Genomic DNA, 23,203 nt, shown 5'->3' with positions numbered 1-23,203 from the left:
GGTTATTTTTAGGGAGGGGGTGTTCATTTTGGTTTGTTTTGGTATTATACATTTATACCAAAACATTTGATATTATACATATATACATTGATATATATTTGTTGGGTAACCTACTGGCTTCTTAAAAGTTGTTTATGTTGTTTTCTCTGTGTTTCTTTTTAAAAATTGCAATATTTTTTAAAAAAGAAACAAGAGGGACTAGAAACCTAAATTCCTCTCTGAGACTTGAAGATGTAGGAACATTCCAGCATGCACGCCCCATTTTCTTTCTGGCTGGGGAATTCTGGGAGTTGAAGTCCACACATTTTAAAGTTGCCAAATCTGAAAAACATGGATCTAATGCATTCTGGTATAAGGGTTGTCCTTTGTTTATAATATTCCTTTTATCTATTCTTTGTAGTGACACAAACCAAACATATATAATCTGTAGAGTCGTTTCAGTCGAGGCGCTCTCTCCAGCTGTTGTTGCTGAAAAGCCTGGTGACTGCTGTAGCAGATTCCAATAAAAGCATAGTTAGATCTGTCTCCAAACATTTTGGTTTCTTAATTAAAGTGAGCATTTTTCTCCCCATAGTAGCCAGGTGAGAAAATAAAAGAATGGCTCAACTATGCAGGATTTGTAAAGTCCTTTCTTTTAGATGATGCGGACATTTTCCAGGATGACCCTGAGACTAGATCTCTCTGAATGGGAAGCCTGGAAATCTGGCCTGGACAAGAAGAGAAGTAAGATTTGCATTTTGTATTAAGATACCAAAATCCTCAGGATCATGATAAATTACTCACTTTGTAGTTAGTATATTGCTATTTATGTGTTTATTAAATTGTAGTTAGCCACATCTCAGCAACTCTTCAAGCTTTCCAAAAAAATAGTAAAGTGAATTGAAAAAGAAAAAATGGAAAGGAAAAGAAGAGACAAAGAAAAAAGGAGATAGAAAAAAGAAAAAGAAAATAAAAGAATGGAAAACATGAAGATATAAAGAAATGTCTTCTGATCTTCCTCTCAGCAATTATACATACAATTCTAATTAAAGCTCTCTAAGATTACATCATAATTCCCTTCTTTCTATAACTTATTCTTTCTAATCATTAAAACCATAAGTCACAAAATCGTTTTTTACACAAAAAGCCCATAAGGGATTTCTAGTCATTGATGAATGTCAATAATGACCTTTTCTCTAATCAAAGAAGTCAGTTTGCCCATCTCAGTAAGTTCTGTCAATTTCATCAACTGTTCCTCCATGGCCGAATCTTTCCATCTTTGTGCATGTAATAATCTTGCCACAGTAATCATATATTGAAATAATTTCCATGATTCTTTTCTAACTGTGTATTCATCAGTCCTAAAAGAAAAAGTTCTGGCTTCAACTGAATATTAATCTTTAAAATCCTCTATATCAATGTGTGTATTTGAATCCAATTTTTTAAAGCTTTTTTACATGTCCACCAAGCATGATAGAATGTCCCTTCGTGTTGTTCACATTTCCAACATACATTTGGAATGCCTTCGTACATTCTAGATAATTTCTCTGGCGTTATGTACCAATGATACATTATTTTATAAAAATTCTATTTCAGATTGTAACATAATGTAACCCTAACCCTAACCCTATATCCTGCCATTAGTTGCTCTTGATTTAATTTTATATTCCCCTTGGTGATTCTCCAGTAATTCTTGGTACGTTAACCATTTGTCTTTGCCTGTTGTTTCTCTTCAATAAAATGCTTCTTGTGCTGAGATCCATAAAAGTGTTTTTGGGCACAGCCTGGCTTTATATTTATTCCATATCCTCAATATGGCACATCTAATAAAATAGTTTTGAAAATCCACATTATCTTTAACTTTATCATACCATAAATATCCATGCCATCCAAACTTCAGGTCATGGACTTCTAACTCTAAAAGTCTTTTGTTTTTCAGCAACACCCAGTCTTTCAACAAGAATTGAAACAAGCTGCAAAATACAATTTCAGATCTGGTAAACCCAATCCTCCTCTTTCCTTTGCATCTAATAACAGTTGGTATTTAACTCATTTTTTTTTTTTGGCCATAAAATTTAGATATATCTTTTTGCCATTGCTTGAATAGTACATCAGTCATCAAAACAGGCATTGTCTAAAACAAAGCTATCATTCTAGGCAAAACATTCATTTTTATCACAGAAATTCTCCCCAACAGTGACAATTTTAATTTTTCCATCTTAACATGTCTTTCTTAATTTAATTACATGTTTTAACATAATTATTTTGAAATAATATACAATTCATATTTGTCACAGTTAGAATTTCTGACACGGTAACTCCATAGTGAGTCTCTCAACATCTCCCTGTCTGGTCCTTTCTGCTGTTGGCCCATCTCAGTTCTGGAAAGAGTTGGACTTGAGCTGCCAGATACCAGGATTCAATTTGCAATGTTGGACATAATAATCTGTTTGTGAAGACACTTATGGGCAGGATACATGCCAGCCTGAGTCCAGCATATCCCTGAGATTGAACAATTAAAACTGTGGAGGAGGAAGGAGGATATGTATACACAAGACCTCCTGAACATGTGTATCCGTGGTATAGAAGGGTACAGCAACATCTCAGAATGAACTTCACTTCTGAATAGCCTTGTCTATTGGATCTCCTTAGTTTTTTTTGTAGATACTGCTGCATAGACACAGGATTCGGGAGCTGTATCAGGAAGATCTGTTGATTTGATTTTCAGTGAGTTGTGGTTTATTGCAGCATAAGAAACTTCATCAGGGGTTTCCTCAATGGCAGGTTCTGACAGCTGCAGAGAACAAAAGAAAGAGATTGAGGGTACGGTGCCTCTGCTGATGTTTCAATGGAAGCCTTTAAGGATGCTCTAAAGCAGTGTTTCTCAACCTGGGTGACTTGAAGATGTGTGGACTTCAACTCCCAGAATTCCCCAGCCAGCATGCTGGCTAGGGAATTCTGGGAGTTGAAGTCCACACATTAAGTTGCCAGGGTTCAGAAACACTGCTCTAAAGAAACACGACGTGTGGCCTCTTCAGAACAATGAAAACAGCTAAATGATGCTTGATGAATCCATACCTAACCATGATGATGCCACAATAATGAAATGTGCATTGTAAATCATAATGCAAACCCCATCCTTTCATTCTTTTGTGTCCCCATATGCCAAAACAGGTGGTTTTGTGTTGTGATATGCCACATGTTTTGTCAGTTGCCCCCATGTCCTCCCCACAGAAGCCTATGGCTGGGTTGGCCAGTCAAAGTAGATCACAATTTAAAACACTATGAATCAACAATATTCATTCAATAGTCATTGAAAGCCAGTTCAGTGTAGTGGTTAAGGTGCTGGCCAAGAAACCAGGAGACCATGAGATCTAGGCCTCTCTTAGGCATGAAAGGGAGCTGGGTGAGTTTGGGCCAGTCATTCTCTTTCAGCCCAACGCATCTTGCAGGGTTCTTGTGGATAAAATAGGAGGCAGGATAATTAAGTATGTTTGTCGCCTTGAGTTATATATATAAAAAGGCAGGATATGTGTGTGTGCATATATATATACATATACACACACATATACACATACATACATACACATATATGCATGCATCTCCTCAAATCCAGAGACTGGTTTCTTGTCCACTCTGCATAAGTTCTCTCCCCACCCCAAACTTATATTAAAAATCCTCTATGGACATTCTAATCATTTTACTGTTGTTATTACACCTGACAGATGCACAATTTTGAGCCTTTCCTGATTTTATAACACGAACAAAATTCTTTCAACTCATTCCTGTTTGGATTCTAGTGGGCTGAGACTTCACAAACTATGTAACTTTTTTTCCCCTCTGAGACTGCTGGTCATTAAGGAAAGATGAGAACAAGCCTGAGAACATCTCCGTGGTTCCTTCTAGGAGCATACCCATGGCATTGATGAACACTGCAACTCTTTTATATGCTCAAAGCAATAAAGCAATTTTATAATGGTTGGTTCTTCATGGAAGTGCTTCCTTCTTTGAATTCTTCAGCATGTTTCCTTGAATTCAGAGGTGTGATCTCATCCTTTAGCAATGATCTTAGTTCCCTTGAGAAGACTTGGCCAGGAATCATTCAGCTGTTGGATTTCCAGTCTTCCTCATGTAAATATTTCCTCTTCAGCATGAAACACATCAGGGGTCCCATCCACAAAGATTTCATATTACTAAGCCTTTATTATCTCTTTGAGAAGGTATTCTGGGTGGCGGGTATGCTAAGATGCATAATATGCTTGCTTTCTCTCTCTTTTCTCAGCTCTCTGATGCTATACTGTATATAGTTCAAGGTGACACTTCAGATCTCAGTTCAGCTGACATCATCTCTACAGAGGAAGCCATCAGCATATAGTCATCATGCCATAGGGAGAATATGTTCCATGGAAAGGCAAATTTTGCTCTGTTAGAAACAGGATAATATCAATCAAGCCTGACACTTTATGCCATTTTTCCTTCTCTGACTGTATATACTTCCAAGAGCATTATTGATGGCTAATTTTCTTGAAATAGTGTTTGCAGGACATTTTACTTGGTCACATGGTTTCCTCGAGATATCATCCACACCCTGATTACATAATCTGGGGTTATACAGTGACTAATTTTGGTTTCATCTTAAAAGAGACAGTGTAGAAAGGAAAACTGGCCACATGCCTTGTAGTTCTAAATAAGCAAATTTCATTTCACATCATCATCATTAGGCAGAATCTTGGCCCAAACAAGAATGAATATTTGGAAAAATCATGAAGAAAACTTCCAGGGTTGAGTTGAGGCCCCCTAAAGATCATCAGAACTTTCGCAGATTAATCATGTGCCCTGAGATGATGGGGACGTTGGAAATCATTATATGGTAATGTGTTGGAGAAGCAGAGTTGGAAGTCAAGTATGTCTATCAGTAGCTATTTTTTGCCCTTTGATTAAGTGCCATCAAGTCAGCATCGACTCTTAGAGACCACATTAATAGACCTTTTCCAGGATGATCTGTCCCCAGCCTGGCCCTTCAAATCCCCCAATGGTGCACCATCACTGCTATAGTTAAGTCCATCCAAAGTGCTGATGGCTGTCCTTTTCTCTTTCCTTCCACTTTTTCCAGCATTGTGGATTTCTCAAGGGAACTGAGTTTTTGCATAATGTGTCCCAAACAGGATAGTTTGAACCTGTTTTTTTGTGACTTGAGTAAGAACTCTGGGTGTTGGTTTGTTCTATGATCCATTTGTTTGTTTTCTAGGCTATCTTTGATATCCTCAGGAGTCTTCTTCAACTTCAACTTTTGATCAAGTTTAAAAGCATCAGTTCCTTGCTTTTTCAAAGTCTAAATTTCACTTCCATAGAGTGTCACAAAGAAAAGAATTGCCTGCACAATTCTAATATTTGTAGATATAGATACATCATGGTATCAGAATATGTTTTTCTAAGTCCTTCATTGCTACCCTACTGAGTGCTAGCCTGTGGCATATTTCTTGACTGCTGGTTCCTTTATGGCTAATAGCTGATCCTAAAAGGCAGAAGCCATCCATCACTTCAATATCTTTGTTGCTAATTCTAAGGCTGGTTGCTGTACCTATTCTCATTAGTTTGGTCTTCTTTATATTTAATCATAGTTCCATTTTTTTTTCATTGTACCCCTTGCCTTTCATTATTACAGCTTACAGGTCATTTGCATCCTCAGCTATCAGAGTAGTGTTGTCAGCATGGCCCAGGCTATTGATGTTTCTTCCTCCAGTTTTAAAACCATCTTCTTCCAATCCAGCCTCCTTCAATATTTATTCAGCATATAGGTTGAATAAATAAGAAGAGAGTATACAACCTTGCCTCTTCCTTTGCTGACATTCAAACTTACCCTGAAAACTTGTATACTGCTTGTGATCACTTAGGAAACCCAATAAAAGTATTGGCCTAACATGAAATGTGAAGGTTTTCTTAAGGGCTCTCTTTGCTTTTGGGGAAGCTTGTCTTTAAACACTTGTTCTAAAAATGAATATTAGCCCTGTCATGTGGATTTATGACATACAGATTCATGGATGAGGGGTTGACAATTATAGGATTTTAGTGTGTAGAGGATATTTCTTACCATCTTCACTGGCAGATTTCTTTCTTCGACAGTAGAGCCTGTAAGTCAAAGAGATCTTGTGAAAAATCTTTCCCCAGTCTATTTTAAATGAGAACTGCTGGCTTATTTTCTACAGCCAAGGTCCTTGTCTTAAAATAGGGAAGGGCTTACTGTCTGGCTGCATATTATCTGCATTAGGAGAATTCTGCAATAAAGCAAGTAAATTTTACATTGGCTTTCTGGACCCCACAGAAATGCAGGGAATTTTCAAACAAAATCATGGGATCATATAATTGGAAAGGTTCCAATCTTCTGGAAGACTGAAGATCATCCAGTGATGTGATGTCCTCATCATAAAGGAATGTGGCAAAATTTGTGGATAGGTTTTAAGGATAGGAATGGGAGGGGAGATCTCTGAAAGGAAACATTCCCTTCTTAAACACCTTTGCTTCAAAGGTGGACATGGCAGTAGGGACACCCCACTCTGTTCCCACTTTTTATGCCTCCTCCAACCTGAAAAGTGGACTAAAGTCACGTGATTGGCAGTTCAATATCACAATGCAGGTGGGCCAGAAATGATTGCTAAGGGTATTCCTTCTATTAATTAAAGAAACAAATCTTAGATTTTCCTTTACATCGATTTAATGTATTTGCAATATTTATAGACTACTCCAAGCTATAGCAGCAAACAACAGTTCCAAAATACAATAATTAAATAATAATAGCAATAATAACAAACTACCTATGATGGTTACCTGAACCCAGATAAAGACTGCCGGAATAGTACAGCTTTAACTTCCTTCCCAAAACCAAGTCAGTTTGAAGCCATTTCTACTTCTGGTGCTAAGGTGCTCCAGAGGTACCCATGGCTTTCTGCAACCTGTTTCCTTGCTATCATAAGGACTAGAATCTTATTTCATTTTTAAAGGAAAACAGTTCTCTTTCTCATGCAAACTGCATCTTTGTCCTATGAACAGGTTTTTATCAAATGAGACTCTTAAGCAAACATGAAGAAGTATAGCCTTAATCTCAGCTGCTGTAAAACAACCCGTATCTCTTACCTTTTCTCCTTTTTCTGTACAAAATGAGGACAAGTACCAGGAAGATAGCCAGAAGGAAAAGGCCTGCAGCAGTGCTTGCCCATAGAATTGTTGAGAGTCCAGCTATAAAACCATGGACATCTTGATTAGAAGGCTAATCATGCTATTTAATAAATGCATAATGGGCAATGAATGACTTTCTGCTGTGATCTTTCTATCAGTCCACTCATCTGCTCATCTACTCAACCTCCCTACCTTCCAGTGTCTTGGCAACCTTTTCAAGATTCCAGGCAAGAGATAGTAAGGAAGACAACAGTGGTCTTCTCCAGTTTATTTATTTCATTTATATCCTGCCTTAATTTTGTACAGTTCAAGGCAGAGTACATAATGCTCCCGCCTCCTATTTTCTCTTGGCTTAAGAGAGAGGGACTAGCCCAAAGTTACCCAGCTAGCTTCTGTACCTAAAGGAGGATTGGAACTTGGGGTTTCCTAGTTTCTAGTCCACCATCTTAACCATTACACCAAAGTGGCTTTTTGGAGTTGTCCTCCTCCACTCACCAGCTCATTACCATCAGTCATGTAGTGGGAAGAATACTAGACCTGCTTGTTGGTTTTTAAAATCCACATTATTGTAGTTTACAGACAATGCAACTTTCAATAATTTATGCAAGTTGCACAGCTGTGTTTTTTTGGTGTGGAATATGGCAGATGCTTCTAAACAAGAGATCTTGCCGTTATGATTGTCACTGCTGGTTGCAATATTTTTCATAAGAATACTAAAATGCATCAAAAGTGTGCCAATTCTAGCTAAGTAAATATAATAGCAATAGTTGTCAGGCTCCATCCTGGCTGATAGTCAAACTAGATGCAAGAAAAATCCTTAGTGCAGAAAATCAACAACTGCAAACTGTAACACTCTACCCATACATATAACAGACTGAAAATTCAAACTTTATTCTTTTTTCAATAGAAGAAAATATCTGTAGCTCAGGATTGAATTGTGGAGTCCTTGATGCTGTCTTAACTTGGTTGTTTGACTCAAGCTAAGAAGATCAGAACAAAAGCTAAGATGGGAACAAGACAACCAGAACACATCCTCTCCAGCAGGCAACACCCAGATAAGCAGGGATTGACACCAGGAAAACAATCAATCAGAAAACAATACCCTAATCAAGGAACTACCAAGGAGAAGACCATACCCCACCAACACTGGCAGGGCAAACTACTGTATATAAACAGGGAGCAAACCCCACACTCCTTCACACTGATGATGTAGTAGTTGGGTAATGGAACGTCTGCAAACAAACAACCAAATTCAGAGAGCACCAAGGACCTCATGTATGTCTCTTTCCCCACTATTTTCCAAGAAGAGAGGCTCTTTCTGCTCTTGGCACACTTCCATGTTGGCACAGGCTTCCACCTGAAGCTGGTCACATGATCAACTTCCAAGGACAGGCAGGCCTGCAGCTGAAGCTCCTGAAGGTCCAGTTGTGATCAAATCCCCTCTTCTCCCCCCTCCCCTGCATAAAGGAATATGTACATTGCTAACACCCCCACCCCTTCCATGTTTCCCTGGGAGCATTTCCTTGTCATTGGCAAAATAATTTGAGCAGCTGCTGTCAAGGGAAAAATCATCATCATCATCATCATCATCATCATCATCATCATCATCATCTAAATCTAAATCTAAATCTAAATCTAAATCTAAATCTAAATCTAAATCTTCTCATTTTACAGTTAACTCAAACAATCGTTGCAAGTGCTCACTATTTGATTAATATCCTATAACATGTAGAATTTTAATGATCTGTTATAATCTGGTGATGGAATAACTCAGCAGTGCAAATAAGCCTCTGGTCTGTATTGCACTAAGTGTCTATCTGCTCTTCTGCATCTCTACCTCTTTCTCAGTCTCTTATGTTTATTAATGTTATCATTATAGCCTACTAAAAATAGGAGAGTCTACCTGTCAACCTGTATGCCAAAGTTTCTCTGTCTCTGCCTTTACTTGGTTGCACCCACAAAACATTTCAAAGGTTCCAAGGTAGACCCAGGCCCAGTAAAGGTCCCCTACTCCTGCCCTAATTTATATGACCACCAGCCTATCTGATCTCCACTACTAAGAGATCTGCCCCAGTTCAAGATCCTCCAGAAATCCAGTCTGTCTACGGTTCATTGATGGGGGGAATGGAGAAAAGGAAATATGCTGAGTTTGCTATCTTACCTCCCCAAGGGTGCTCCAGTGGGTCACTGGGCTCTGACCAGACAAAGGGGCTGCTTTTGTGGCGGTACTGGCAGGTATAACTTTGTGCCTCTTCCAACCTCATCTGGTGGAGAAGAAAATCCACTGACTTTTCCTCTGGCTCTGCAGCCTTGTAAGCTATCTGCTCCCTTGATTTCAGAAGAGCAAAAGCCAGATCCTCTTTTGTCCCATTGCACCGTATAGCGACATTTGCTTCTGGACCATCTTTGTCTTCATTTATAATCTGGATGGAAGGCTTGGTCAGGCTGGGATCTAGGAGGAGGAGGAGGAGGATTCAGTGAAAGGTCAGAGATCCTTGTAGGCAAGGATCTCCTGCTGAATTCAACCATGAATAACACCTGCCCCTTTTCAATCTTTTTGCCAGAGAAGGATCCTCTTCTCCATTCTCAGATACTCGTTTCTCAAATGCTGATGAGAAAGCTTGTTGTATTGTCTCCCCTTGCTCCACCATCCTATCCCAGATCCCAAATTTCCCATATATTACATTCTGTGTCTTCATAGAGATATACTAAACAATTTTAGCTTGCAGAGATGAATGGCATCAATAAAAGCACAAAGATGTCAAAATGAAATTGTAGGTGCCCAATGCTCCTTGTTCCATCAGACAATCTTTCGAATACTAGGGTTAGGGTTAGGGTTAGGGTTACGTATATATATCCATGTTGCTCAGCTTGAAAGTTTGTGCATCTAATAATCTAATTAAGTGGACTGTGATCCATGAACGCATGTTTAACCCAGGTAAAGTGGCTTGAGCTGATACCACATGCTAAGATACAAAAGACAAAGAAAGATTAAAACCAATCAAGGTTCTTTCATTGTGCAAATACAATCACCAGCTTTAACTGGACAACTTAAGCATTTTGTGCAAACTCAGCTATCCAGTCATGGCATTTCCAAGTAGGCCTGGGAAAGATGCTCCTCTGAGACCCTGAAGAGCAAAGGATTCATCCCAAATTTCACTGCAGAAGAGACCTTTGAAACAAATACCTTGGCTGAAGACTTCTGGGGAAGAAATGGCAAACTGACGATCATGGTGGAATGAAGAGCCAATGAGTAGATTGGCTCTTCGTAATTCCTCTCCAGACAAGGACAGGATTGGGATTGCCTACAAGGGCTCCAGACAGTTGCTCCTCACAAGGAGACTGCAAGACAGCGGTCTCCGGTGGGCTTAGAGCTCTGGGGGACAAGGGAATAGCCATCTCGTTCAAACTGCCATCAGCGCCTTTATGGACACTTGGTTTGCATATTTCCTTTTCTAATCGTTTTCAGAAATTGCTTCTTAACTGCTTTTCAGCTAAAAATACTTTAACATTAGACATATTGAAGCATATATGTGGACCCAGAAGTTAATTTTAAGAGTGTCTGCTATTATAGATAGACAAGAATGAGATGGAAAAAGATGCTACACTGGATATACAAATGAAACCGGCTGATCTCTTAATAATTAAAAGGGATATACAGATAACAAACCAAAAGAGTGACCTGGATAATTTCCTATATTGGATTTACAAAAGAGAGGTTTAGAAGAATTTTGTGAGAAGGGACAAAGAAAAAATGAAAAGAAATCAAGTTCTAGGACATTATTTGAAGGGATTAAAGACCAAGATTGCTAAAAGTAAAAGGAAAGAATAAAAGTTGGCTTATCTAATCAAGGTTAAAATAGATATGTTGTTATCTCTAGTAACTCTTAGTGGACTTTTGCTGACCAGGACTGAAGAACAAGACTTTAAGGATTTGCTTATAGATAAGAGATGAGATATGGGAAGAAGAGAACATTTGTTGTATTTTAAGAGAAGGTGATAATTTACTAACATTGTTTATACTAGCTGTGATGAAGGGGGAAGTCGTTTCTTTATATATTTCTTTTCTTTTTCTTTACTTTATTCTTATTTTTTCTTTTCTATTTTTCTTTCTATTTTCTCTTCTTTTCTGCACTATTTTTTTTTTATTCTTTTATTTTTTTAGTTTGTATTAGTTTTTATCCTTTTAACTGTAATGTTAAATAAAAATCTATCTATCTATCTATCTATCTATCTATCTATCTATCTATCTATCTATCTATCTAACAGGGAGCAAACCCCGTCCTCACTCACACTGATGATGTTATCTAGTTGCGTAATGAAACGTCTGCAAGGAAACCACCATTGCTCAGGGAGCACCAAGGACTCCATTTATGTCTCTTCCCCACCTGTGTGGCTTAGCAGACTGAGGGCTTCCCACCTCCAGTGGTAGAACCGATGGATGCATGCACGTATTACACCGGTGTTGCGTCAGATTGGTCCCAGATCCTTTGCTTCTGACTCTACACATGTTGGTCTTCACTCCTATAAGTGTATTGCAAATGACCTTGGGTCCAATTCTTTCATTCTGATTTTGTGAACCTTTGCTCATGGCATTAAAGCATCTCATCCTCTGCTTGCCTCAAATGGATCTGAATAAGCGGCCTCCATTTTTACTCATGCGTCTTAATCAGGGTAGGGGGTTTGGAAGTTAGGGGATTGGGGAATAGCAACCCAAAGTCCTCACCTCTCACCTCCAGCTGCACAGGGTCACTTAACCCTGACCACACAAAGGGTTTTCCTCTCAGCTGATAGCGACAACTGTAGTTCCCTGTGTCTTCCAGCCTGACCCCAAAGATGGGAAACTTGGCCAAGGAACTCTCTGGTTTTGTCCTTTGGGATGTTATAAAGTCTGCTGACCGATAGAGGGAGAAGGTCAAGTTGTTCTCTGGCCCCTGGCAGTGGATCCAGACATTCGCATCAAGAATTTGCTGTCCCTTTGGTTCCACATGGATGGAAGGTTTGGAGACGCTGGGATCTGAGAGCCAGGAAATATTAGAGAAAGAGCAAAGGCAGTATAAGCATCAAATTTCGCAAATAAGCATTTAATTTCGTTGTATGAGGTACAATGACAATAAAGTAATTTCAAATGAGAAGCCTTAAAAATGGCAAGAACCTACAATTTCCACCTCTTTCAGATTTATGCAAACCACTAGTAAGATGGAAGTAACTGCTGAGGAATTTCCTGGATAGGAAAATAAAAATAGAGGAATAAAGATCACGAAACAAGCAGCATTCCTGAACTTGAGCAAGGTTTCATGTTCACTGCTTGCTTGAAAATAATTTTGGATTTCCTCTGGAGAACTCTCAACTCCATCCAAACATAATTTCTCAGTCTTTCTCTTCCCCTCAACCCACTCACTCTTTCATAGCTTTGTTTTGCCATTTGTTCATTCTCTCTATATGACCAAACCATCTATTTCTTTCATAACGGTTCCTCACTTTTACAGTCTACATTTTTTCTCCATCCATCCATCCATCCATCCATCCATCCATCCATCCATCCATCCATCTCCATCCATCCATTCATATTCATTCATTCATTCATTCATTCATTCATTCATTCATTCATTCATTCATTCATTGAATTTGTATGGCCACCCATCTCACCTAAGTGACTCTGGGCAGCTCACAACAATTTAAAACAACAATCTAACAAAAACAAGTTAAAAACCAATATTTAATCCATCGATTAGGTACCATCAAGTCGTTTTCAACTCCTAGCAACCACATACATAGATTTTCTCCAAGACGATCTATCCCTAACCTGTTCTTTCATGTCTCCCAACGGTGCACTCATCGCCTCTGTAACTGCTGGTCATCCTCTTCTTCTTTTTCCTTCTATTTTCCCAGCATTAGAGTCTTTTCCAGAGAGCTGGATCGTCATATAATGTGTCTGAAGTATTTTTTCCTTGTGCTTTTTGACTTTTAGTACTAGGATTTGCAGATCTTTTACATTTTCAGCTATCAGAGTAGTATCATCAGCATAGTGCAGGTTATTGATGTTTCTTCCTCCAATTTTAAACCCACATTCAGCTTCTTCCAATCCAGCTTCCCTTAATATATATTCCACATATAGGTTGAATAAATAAGCGGAGAGTATGCAACCTTGTCACACTCCTTTGCCAACCTGGAGCCAATCTATTTCACTATCATTCACAGTCCAGACTGTGGCTTCCTGACCTATATATATGTTTCGCATGAGGACAACGAGATGTTCTGGGATTCCCATTTTTCTGAGCACATACCACAGCTTGACATGACTGACACAATCAAAGGCTTTTCTATAATCGAAGAAGTACATACTGACTTATTTTTGGTATTCTTTGGCTTTTTCAATTATCCAGCATGCATTGGCAATAATGTCTCGTGTTCCTCGGCCTTTTCTAAAACCAGCTGGAACATCTGGCAGCTCTTTTTCCATGTAGGGCCCTAATCTGCATTCGATGTTCCTGAGCATTATTTTGCTAGCGTGTGAAATTGAGGATATTATATGATAGTTTGCACACTCTGTTAAGTCTCCTTTTTTTGGTATTGGAATCTTTAGTAAAGATTTTATGAAGGTACACACATGTATCTCCTTGCTTTAGTTTTCCACTATTTATGTAGAACTTGCAATCATTTGCTCTTTATTTCCTGCCACATACCTTGCTCTTTGATCCATGATATTCCAGATCCATATTCCTTAATGCATCATACAACCTTAACACATAATAAAAGTACCTCTTTTTTCAATGCTTTTATGGAATTGGTATAGTGTATGGTCCTTTAACAGGGCTTAGAGTGTAATGAATTAGCAGATTTCATAGTATGCATGTACGTACGTACATATGTACGTATGTATGTATGTATCCAGAGCCAGTTTGGTGTAATGGTTAAAGGCACCAGACTAGAAACTGGGAGACCGTGAGTGCTCGTCCCGCCTTAGGCACAAAGCCAGCTGGGTGACCCTGGGCCAGTCCCTCTCTCTCAGCCCTAAGAAGAAGCAGGCCAGGGCAAACCACTTCTGAAAATCTTGCCAGGAAAACTGCAGGGACTAGTCCAGGCAGTTGCCAGGAATCAAAAACTGGCTCGAAGGCACCAAAAACCCCAAAAAACAAAAAAGGGAACACAAATGCTTTTGTGTTTGCTAGTTTGCTACCAAGGCCTTCATTCTACAGCATGGTCTGTCACCCTACAACAGAGGGTAGCATCACACTATGATTATGACTTTTGTATATTCTTTGATTTGCAGGAGAACAATGAAAGTTTATAGAGTTGCAGATGCATTAAGAGATGGATGAAAAAGAGAATTCAGCTGCTAATATTATTTGTATTCTATGTACAGAAAATGCAAAAACACTGAAGTCTCTTTTGTGAAAGAACTCTGAAGAAAATGAATCCTGTCCTTACCTGTTATATTGATATATGTTCTGTTACTGAATTTTGAGTATCTGTCAAAGCTCTGGTATAATCGATAGTCACAAAAATAGATCCCTCCGTCTGATTCTTGGGCACTGGGAATAAGGAATTCGGCTATTTTCTGCACTGTGCTTTTGGCTGGTGGTTGTTCTGAAGCCCCTTGTTTGATGAGACTAAATTCTGCAAATTGGTCATATTCATTTGTGCACTGGATGGTGACTTTTTCTCCTTGGACCACCATGTCACTGGGGATCACCGAAATGGAGGGGCTGGGATGAGTTTGTTCTGAATGAGGGAAAAAAGTGAGATTTTAATACTGCAATATTTGCAACAGCCTGAGTCTTTAAAATGGTCTTTGCATTTCCAAGCAGAAACAACTACGATTAGGTCAAAATCCACCTGGGGTGGGAGGCCAAGAATCAAGACAGCAGCTGTGACCATGAGGTGATCCAAGCCAGCCTTTTTTTTCCTGTGTTGAGCATGAGATGAATGTAAAAAAGGGTCAAGGCTTCAGTCATATCGTCGCAGCCCTCATCTTGCCTTAATGATCCCACCCTGGAGACATTCTAGAGACTGCAATTGTTTCAATAGGCTTTGATCAGGCACGTCCATAAAATGAGCACCTTCCTAATCTTTTAAAATCCATTTTGCTGTCAGTGACATAGAATGGATGGTGGTCAAGAACTGAAGGGCCACTTAAATCTCACCCAGTGACTCCCTCCTTTCTGTGCAGAAGAAGAGGCAAAAATAGCACTGTGTCTGCTAACCTCTATAGTTCTTGATCTCCTGAAGCTTATTGCATCTTAGGTGAGGTGTCCCCTCATACCTAACCATGGCACCATCATTCTTTGACAACAGCAACTGCCTCATTTGTCCTCATGACATCAGCTGGGGAGAGCTATAAGTAACCTGTTGCAATATTAGCCACCTAACCATGGCACAATCATTCCTCAAGAACACGAATTGCCTCCTTTGTCCTCATAATACTGACTTCAGCTCATCGCCAGCTGCTGAGAGCTATAAGCCACCTGTTGCAATATTAAGGTAATATTTTCCTGCCTTATTCTGACCCAGGCCACGGACACCCTGTAAAGAAATAAAGTCCATTTATCACCCACTATCCTTGGAGGACAGTCAAATGACTGTGAAGTGGAGCAATAGGGCAGGTTAGGTATCAGCAAAAGGACAGCACAGTCATGCCATTATAATTTCCTGCTGGCTTAGATGGAGAGATTTGAACTGTAATATGTTTCTTTAAACTTGCAGGGATGAACCAAATCCATGCAAATTTGTGTCCTCTGTTCTCCCTTTTTGGGGGCCTGGCGGGGGGTGGGGGTGGGGGGAGGGAGAGATGCAACAGCAGCCACCTTAGAAAATCCTCTTAATTGAATGTATTAATTGACACTGATGACTAAATTGGCTCCTTGGTTTCAGAGGTTTTGTTCTAAGATTGACAGAATTTGACCCAGAAGGATCATCTCTCCCTGCAATTTGAAATACCAGCATTCAAAACGGTAACCATGGTCCCACAGGATTCTATGATTATTAAACCTGCTGGTAGAAAAGATACTAATTGCCAAATATCCAGCTGGGAAAGCTTTGACTAATTAGTAGATATTTCTGCTTTTCAGTCTCACAGGTATAACAACACCTCTTTCATCCAGGAACCAGCATTGGTGTAAATCTCTGTGGTCAACAGTTTTCTGAGCTTCCTGCTTCAATACCCATCGAATAAAGAACAAAGAAGTCCAGTTTGTTTAGGCTAAATGATTACTGTCCAGTTGGCCACCCTGGAAAAGACCCCTGAACAAATCTAGGAACCATCCACAAGATCAGGGTTAATGAAAAGAGGGACTTGTCTGCATTGATAACTACAAGTATTATAATTAACCTAAACAAGAACAATAAATCAACAAAGAAATACATGATACAGCACAAGGTTTACTCCTAATGTTCCAGGCATTCTATTTCCCTTATAATTGTATGGAAAACATGTGTTTCATATACTGTTCTGTCTTGATCCTGAAATTTAGAGGGCATTATTTCTGAGTTCCCCCTATGAAACCTTATGAAAAAGGGCTCTCAGTTTCTCTCATCTTTATTTCCTTACATTTGGAAGCCAAAGGGATGACAAGGAAACTGATGTTCATGAACCTTCACACAGTTCCCTCATTTCTGTTATGTTGAAAGACATTAGGCAGACAACCTGTCTCCTTAAGTGTCGAGGCCATAAAGATATGGGAGGAAGTGACCCCAATCTTCTAGCCTTCAGAACCACCTCTAGCTGCTCTGCTATACCTCTGCATTGTATGAAACAATAAATTTCAGAAGATCAAAAGGGGTGCCCCGAACTCTGACTAGCAACCAATGGGTCATTGGGAAGATATGTTTCCCCCAATAATAAGGAGGAACCCAAATTTATGCCAATTTTAGCCAATCATTTGTTAATTGCTGTATCTCTGTCTAAGAAACATGTATAAAATCATCTTCTTTGGGTGTGACCGGGGTTCTTCTCTACCTTAAGGGGAGACCCCAGCTGACTCTATTGGCCCGCTTTCAATAAAAACTTTAAAATCTCAGCTGGTGTTTTCATGTCTGATCTTCTGCCGGACTGAATCCTAATTGGGGAGAGTCAGAAACTCTCAAATTTTGCTAACAGAAATGGGGGCTCGTCCAGGATTTGAACCTGGGACCTCATTTGCTAACATTTCTGTTAGCAAAATTTGTCATCCCTTTGGCTTCCAAATGTAAGGAAATAAAGATGAGAGAAACTGAGAGCCCTTTTTCATAAGGTTTCACCTACATGGATGCATTGGGGTGGTTAGAAAAATGAGGAGGAAGAAATGGATTACAGCCCAAGGGGGCATATTAGCTGTTCAAGAGCACACACCCAGCCTGCTGAGTTTGGCTGCACAAGAAGTTTCAATTTGGACTGATCACTTGCGAACTTTGCAGGAATCAGCCTTAGTGAGAGAATGGCTATTTCCATCTCTCCTGCATCTTGGAGAATGCAGATTTTCAATTCCCTTTATAGGTGTAGGAAATAACCAGTTTAGTCTCATTGATGAAAACAACACGGAAAGGCTCTTATTTTGTGCAAAGATATAAGCTGGGCTGCTATAGTGTGACTCAGCTGAAGATGTCTTGTTGAAATATGTGCAACTGTATTTCCCCCCCATGTGATTTTTTGGGCTTTGACGATATGAAATTCAGCCTCATTGCTGTGTGTCTTAACTGTAGGGTAGTTTATAATTTGAGCAGAGGTTTCTTTCATTAGAATGAAAGTCAATGTTACTAGGATACACTGAGATGGAAGGTTGGGGATAATATTGTCCTGGATAAGAGGAGAACAAGAGAGAGACTTTATAACATGGAGAACCTAGAAGCAGTTGTTTGACTGTGTAATGTGGGAGAGGTTGGTAGGTTATACATGTAGCCCTCCCTTCCCCCCACTTCAAGTATTCTGGGTGAACATTCAGTGAGGCATAGGAGGGAGCTGGATGATGCAGTATTATTGTAGAAAAGTACAGAGGGAGCCTTGAAGAAAATATGCAACAGCCATTACAAAAATATCTGGTTAGCCAGGAAAGAGAGGAGGGGGTGAGGAAGAAACTCAAGGTTGCCTTGTCTTGGCTCTCCTGGGTATAAGAGGGAGGGAAAGAAAAACTCTGTCAGGATTTTAAGACTCTGTTATTATAGCCCATACCAATATAGTTCTGGTGATATCTGACCTACTTGAAGGGCTGACAGGTATGGTTTCATCTGAGTCAGAAGTTGAAGAGGCAATTCAGACAAACCATCAGCTTGAGGAACCAGCAGGCAATCAGGACCCTGTAGTTGCTCTAGGAGACAATGACCCCAAGAGGGTAAGATCTAATTCAGATCATGAGGGGCCAGATGCTGGCAAGACACCTAGCCCAAAAACACATCAGCTGACAGCTGCAAAAGGCTGAGCAAAGATGGTCAGCATTGAGAGAACAGGGAAGCAACTCCTCAGTCAAGTTAATCTTGCACCCAGGATCTCTCTAAGAGCAGCCTCCAAGCCTTTGCCCTCTCTTGGAAACAACTCTCATACTCCAGACAAGCATTCCTCTCACACATGCTCCTGGTCCTGCACTGAGACTCCAGGCTTGACATTCTGGCTCATGGAATTCTATGGGCCTTGAACCCTGGGCTGTCACCAACAACTCCTGTGGCACCACCTCCATCTTTTATCCTATTAGCAGATCCCTACAACCCATGTCACAAGGCCAGTTATGTACTTTTTGAATTCAAGCCTCAAGTGTTCTTGGCTAATTACTCACCTGATTCCTGGCTATTATCAGAAAGTGGACAACACAACAATGAAGACTTTCAAACTTGTATTTGCCTAGCTTTCTGTTTGTGATGGCTGACAGAAGACATATTGGAATGAGCCATAATCCATGTTCCAACCCTTCACTGCCAAGCCAAATCTTATGGAGAGCAACTTGCATTCATTGGGTGGTAGGGCAAAGGAAGCCAGGGAATCTACCAATGGTGGCCCTGAAACTTTGCCACATTAGATCTGTAAGGACAGCACACTCATCAGCCTCATTGCTGAGGCACAACAAAGCTCAGCTGTGGGGACTATTAGGGTGATGTACTTTTTCAGCCAACTCAGAAACGCATGTAGGCCCAGCCATGAGGAAGCACCCTTAATGAGGGCAGACATCTACATGCAAACAAACTGGAACCTGAAATTTCCAAAAGGGAGGAAAAGATAGATATTTGTGCCAAGAACAGTAGAGACCAGTTCTGCTGTTCAGGTTTCCAGTTTAAGGTACATCATTCAGTGTCAGTCTTAATAGGTAGACTAGACAGGAAACATGACCAGATAAACTCATTCTACGTTATTGTAAAGCTACATTAACAGAATCTTGCATGTCTGAACATACAATTCTGCTGTCTCCTTTACAGCCCAAGAAACTAGAGAGGGTCCCTTCTGAGCCTCTTCTCCTGCACAGTATCCAGCTCCCAACTATGCTGTCCCTTATCAGACTGTACCCTGGTTAGCATCTCTTTGCCCATTCTCCCAGTGTCTTTCCCACATACCATTATATCCATTCCAAAGAAGAGAATGAAAATATGCATTAATAGAATCAGACCATTAAGAAAGCAGTTTCCTGCGTAAGGCAGAAAAATGTGCGACTCTCCTGGTAGTATTAGGGTATGACTGCAAGGAACAAGTAAGATTTACTTCCAAAGACTCATAACAGTTCACAATCAAAGCAACCGAATAAATAATACAGTTAAAAGTATCCAATCTATCAGCAGCTTTTCTACCACCAAACCCAAAAGCTTTGCAAAGGAAAAGGTCTTCCTCCTTTTCAAAGACCAGAGACTGGAAGGACTCTTACCTCGTACAAAGATAGAAGCTGGGCTGCTGTAGTATGACCAAAGTGAATATATCTTGTATATACAACTGTATTTCCCCTCATGTGATTTTTGGGCATTGACAATATGAAATACAGCCTCATCACTCTGTGTCTTAATGGTAGGGAATCTCTCATACCACTGACTAGAGATTTCTTTCATTAGAACAAAAGTTAATGCTATTCGTTGGGTCCTTTCCTTTTTACAACTGATGCGTAGATTCTCTCCAACAGCAACCACGTTACTGGGATTCACTGAGATGGAAGGTTGGGGATACTGTCCTGGATAAGAGGAGAGAAAAGAGAGAGGTTATAACATGGAGACCCTGGAAGCAGTTGTTTGACTGTGTAATCTGGGAGAGATTGGTAGGTTATATATTTAGCCAACAAGCAATATTTAATGTGCTGTGAGGGCTATATATGGAAGCCTGTAAAATATGAAATATTCCGTATATGAAAGAGCAGCAATATTTCCCTTGCTCAGTGATTCACACTCGTGTGAGTTGCCGCAGATCGAGAGAGAGAAAGGCTGCACTAGTGCAAGATACTGTAGTTGCCAGGAGAGAAGAACACTTCCGGGCCCCTCTGGTTCCAGGAGTGAAACCCAAAGGACTGGGGGTGATTTTCCCCCCACTTTAGACGGGAGAGCATCTTCCACCTTGCTTTTGAGGGCACAGGGCAGAATATGAAAATAGCTCTCTCGCCTCTAACAGCTTGCTTTGGTTTTAGGCCTCTGCCTTCTGAGGAAAATGCTCCACTCAGCCAAATCTTAGGACAAGTAACTCAGGAGAAGCAACAACTCTTAGGACAAGTTGTGAGTAATGTGTTTTGGAAACTCCAACCACACAGTGTCTCTGGAGTTGAGGCGACAGGAACATCCAGAGTTCTCCCTTTAACAAACTCGGCTTTCATAATTGTCACTCTCCATTCATGCCGTTTCCCTGGTTGCCTGCTTGCATAAACCAAGACACAGAAACATACTGCTGGGATAAGAAAAATGGATTTGCTATGAGGAGGCCGTGGCATCTAATTCCCATTTTGCATCCATCCAACATTTGTCTCTCTAATGATACTCACCTTCAGCCATCCACCTCTGCCTGGCCAGCCACCATCCTGAAAAAAATGATTCCATTAGTGTCAAGATATCTGAGCAGCAGGAATTGATCCCGAATCTTTGATCCTGGCACCAGGCCACTGATGCCCACCACTCCCACCTTCTGCCTGCCGGCAATACCAACCCAGGAGGAACAGGTTGAAAATGAGCCTCATGTTGGGAGTTCGGTAGGCAGCAGCTCTTCCAGCTTCCGAGCTCCTCTGTCTCGTCCTGCCCTGTTGCCCAAATGAGCCTCTCGGTTTGCTGCTGGGATCTCTGAAACGCAACAGGAATCTATGGAAGAGATCTTCTCCTGCTCATGCAGTCCCCAAAATGCAGCGTAATTCAGACAACAGCCTCCTTATTCTGCCTGATAATAATCTAAAACTTCAGCAACAGTTGTGAAAGAAAAAGAAGAAAATAGAGGAAGTCACCCTGGGTGAAATGGGTGTGTTGAAATGGAGGAACTGAAGCATCATTTGCAGAAGATCCAGAGCTTTAAGACTCTACAGCATGCCCTTGGGAGTGAGGAAAAAAGAAGAAAAACTAAGTCCCTTCTTCCTTCTGCAGAGCCTTTGGGTTTGATGGTGGAAAAGCTGCTCCTAGGTTGGATAGGATATTTCTCACTGTATTATTGATTCTGCTGCTTTGATTGTCAACTGCTGTGAGTCTTTGGAAGTAAATCTTACTTTTTCCTTGCTGTCAGACACTAACACTACCAGGAGAGTCACACATTTTTCTGCCTTACGCAGGAAACTATTTTCTTAATGCTCTGATTCTATTAATGCAAATGTTCATTCTGTCTCTTGCATCATTCCTAGGTTTTATCTTTCTTGTTATATTCTATTAGTCACTGACCAATGTACGATTTTACTTATATACATTTATATTCACATAAACTAAATGATATATTCACTCAACCGCTCGATATTTCATAGATAAAACTTCAGTATTTTATGTTTAAAGTATTTTATTCATCAATGAATGAACCATTCTGTTTCTATTCCTCAAGTTCTGTTTCTAGTATCCTGTTATCTGCTCAGAGAAAGGGTTTTTTCTTTTTTGTTTATTGCAGTGTTGCAGGACGTGCTGCTCGAGAGGACGTCTCCTGGCAGACACGGAGCGAAGCGGAGCCTGCAAGTCGAGAGATTCCAGCCGTAAGACGAGGAGGAAGACCGGGAAGGAAACCCTGGAGTGGCTCGTGAACATGTGGAGAGGCCGGGAGAACAGACTGTGTGGTGTCTGAGGAGATTCAGTACTGGGCAGTGGAGCTGAGTGAATTAAAGGCTTTGATTGGCAGCAAGATAGCCAGGAGATCTCTTACAGACATCCCAGGATCAGCCATCGCGATAAGGAAGGATGAAGGAAGCCGAAATACAGCACAAGCAAAAGTGAGGGAAAGAGAGTTGGGAGGGTGGGAATGAAGTAGCATATTCCTTCCATGATAGGTACCTATAGACATTGTTCTGAATATAGGTTTTGTAAATTATATTTTCACTTGTATATATGAGCTCACACTATTGTATTTGTATAAGAATCTTAGTGTTTAGAATAATTTCCCTCCTTTGTTTAAGAGCTGGCCGTGTGTGGGTCTGTATCAGCTCCTATCCTGACCCGCCCTCTGACATGATCTATCCTTGGAAATGGGCAGTATAAAAATATGCACAAATAAATAAATAAATTAGGGGAAGCATTTCAACACATTTTCAATCATGGCTCAACCTGCAATGTGAAAAGTTCAGCTTGCATTGCAGTCTGGATGCTTTCCTCGAAGAGAAGAGACTTCATGCAAGAGAAGGGGCATTCTTTTTGCCTCCCTGCAGCCCTGATCTCCCCATCTACTTCCAGAATTAGGAAATCCTTAGGAATATTATGGGATATAGTGTGATGGAAGGAGAAGTGGGAGAATGGTGTATTGTAAAAGCAACATCTAACAGCCAATCCATTTCTCTCTCTCAGATTGTTGTACTCCTGGGACTAAAATGAGATGATCTGTACACAGAAAAGAAGGTCCAGGAACAGCATCTTTGGCAAGAGTAGCTATCATAATAGCCAGGTCTGCCTGATATGGAATCAATATAATGTGGACCTGATATTGTTTATGAGCACAATATGCTGATTGTCT

The 23,203-nt window shown here is 40.3% G+C and overlaps 1 protein-coding gene across 1 annotated transcript; it reads right to left on the bottom strand.

Annotated features, from left to right (window-relative positions):
* Positions 1-821: 821 nt before the first annotated feature.
* On the bottom strand, positions 822-21,424 carry LOC112543258 (immunoglobulin superfamily member 1-like). The gene is made up of 9 exons (XM_088142710.1): positions 21,224-21,424; positions 21,063-21,098; positions 19,971-20,267; positions 14,584-14,877; positions 11,879-12,169; positions 9,314-9,604; positions 7,111-7,212; positions 6,071-6,108; positions 822-2,773 (listed from the first exon to the last, which is right to left on the bottom strand). The coding sequence occupies exons 1-9, from the start codon at positions 21,252-21,254 to the stop codon at positions 2,615-2,617; spliced, it is 1,539 nt and encodes a 512-aa protein (XP_087998836.1). The 5' UTR covers positions 21,255-21,424; the 3' UTR covers positions 822-2,614.
* Between the last annotated feature and the right edge of the window lie 1,779 nt (positions 21,425-23,203).

This window comes from Python bivittatus, unplaced genomic scaffold, assembly GCF_059951505.1.
Source record: "Python bivittatus isolate LINGU-HERP-01145 unplaced genomic scaffold, Pbiv_v1 ctg000440_np1212, whole genome shotgun sequence".
NCBI classification, from domain to species: domain Eukaryota; kingdom Metazoa; phylum Chordata; class Lepidosauria; order Squamata; family Pythonidae; genus Python; species Python bivittatus.
Note: the sequence above shows the minus strand (reverse complement) of the source record. Positions and strands in the feature narration are given on the sequence as shown.

Coding starts and splice junctions, on each gene's coding strand:
- LOC112543258 (XM_088142710.1), bottom strand. CDS start 21,254: ATGAGGCTCATTTTCAACCTGTTCCTCCTGG. Junction 21,099..21,223: donor TTTCAACCTGTTCCTCCTGG/GTTGGTATTGCC, acceptor CATTTTTTTCAG/GATGGTGGCTGGCCAGGCAG. Junction 7,213..9,313: donor ACTGGAGCACCCTTGGGGAG/GTAAGATAGCAA, acceptor ATGGTTTTATAG/CTGGACTCTCAACAATTCTA.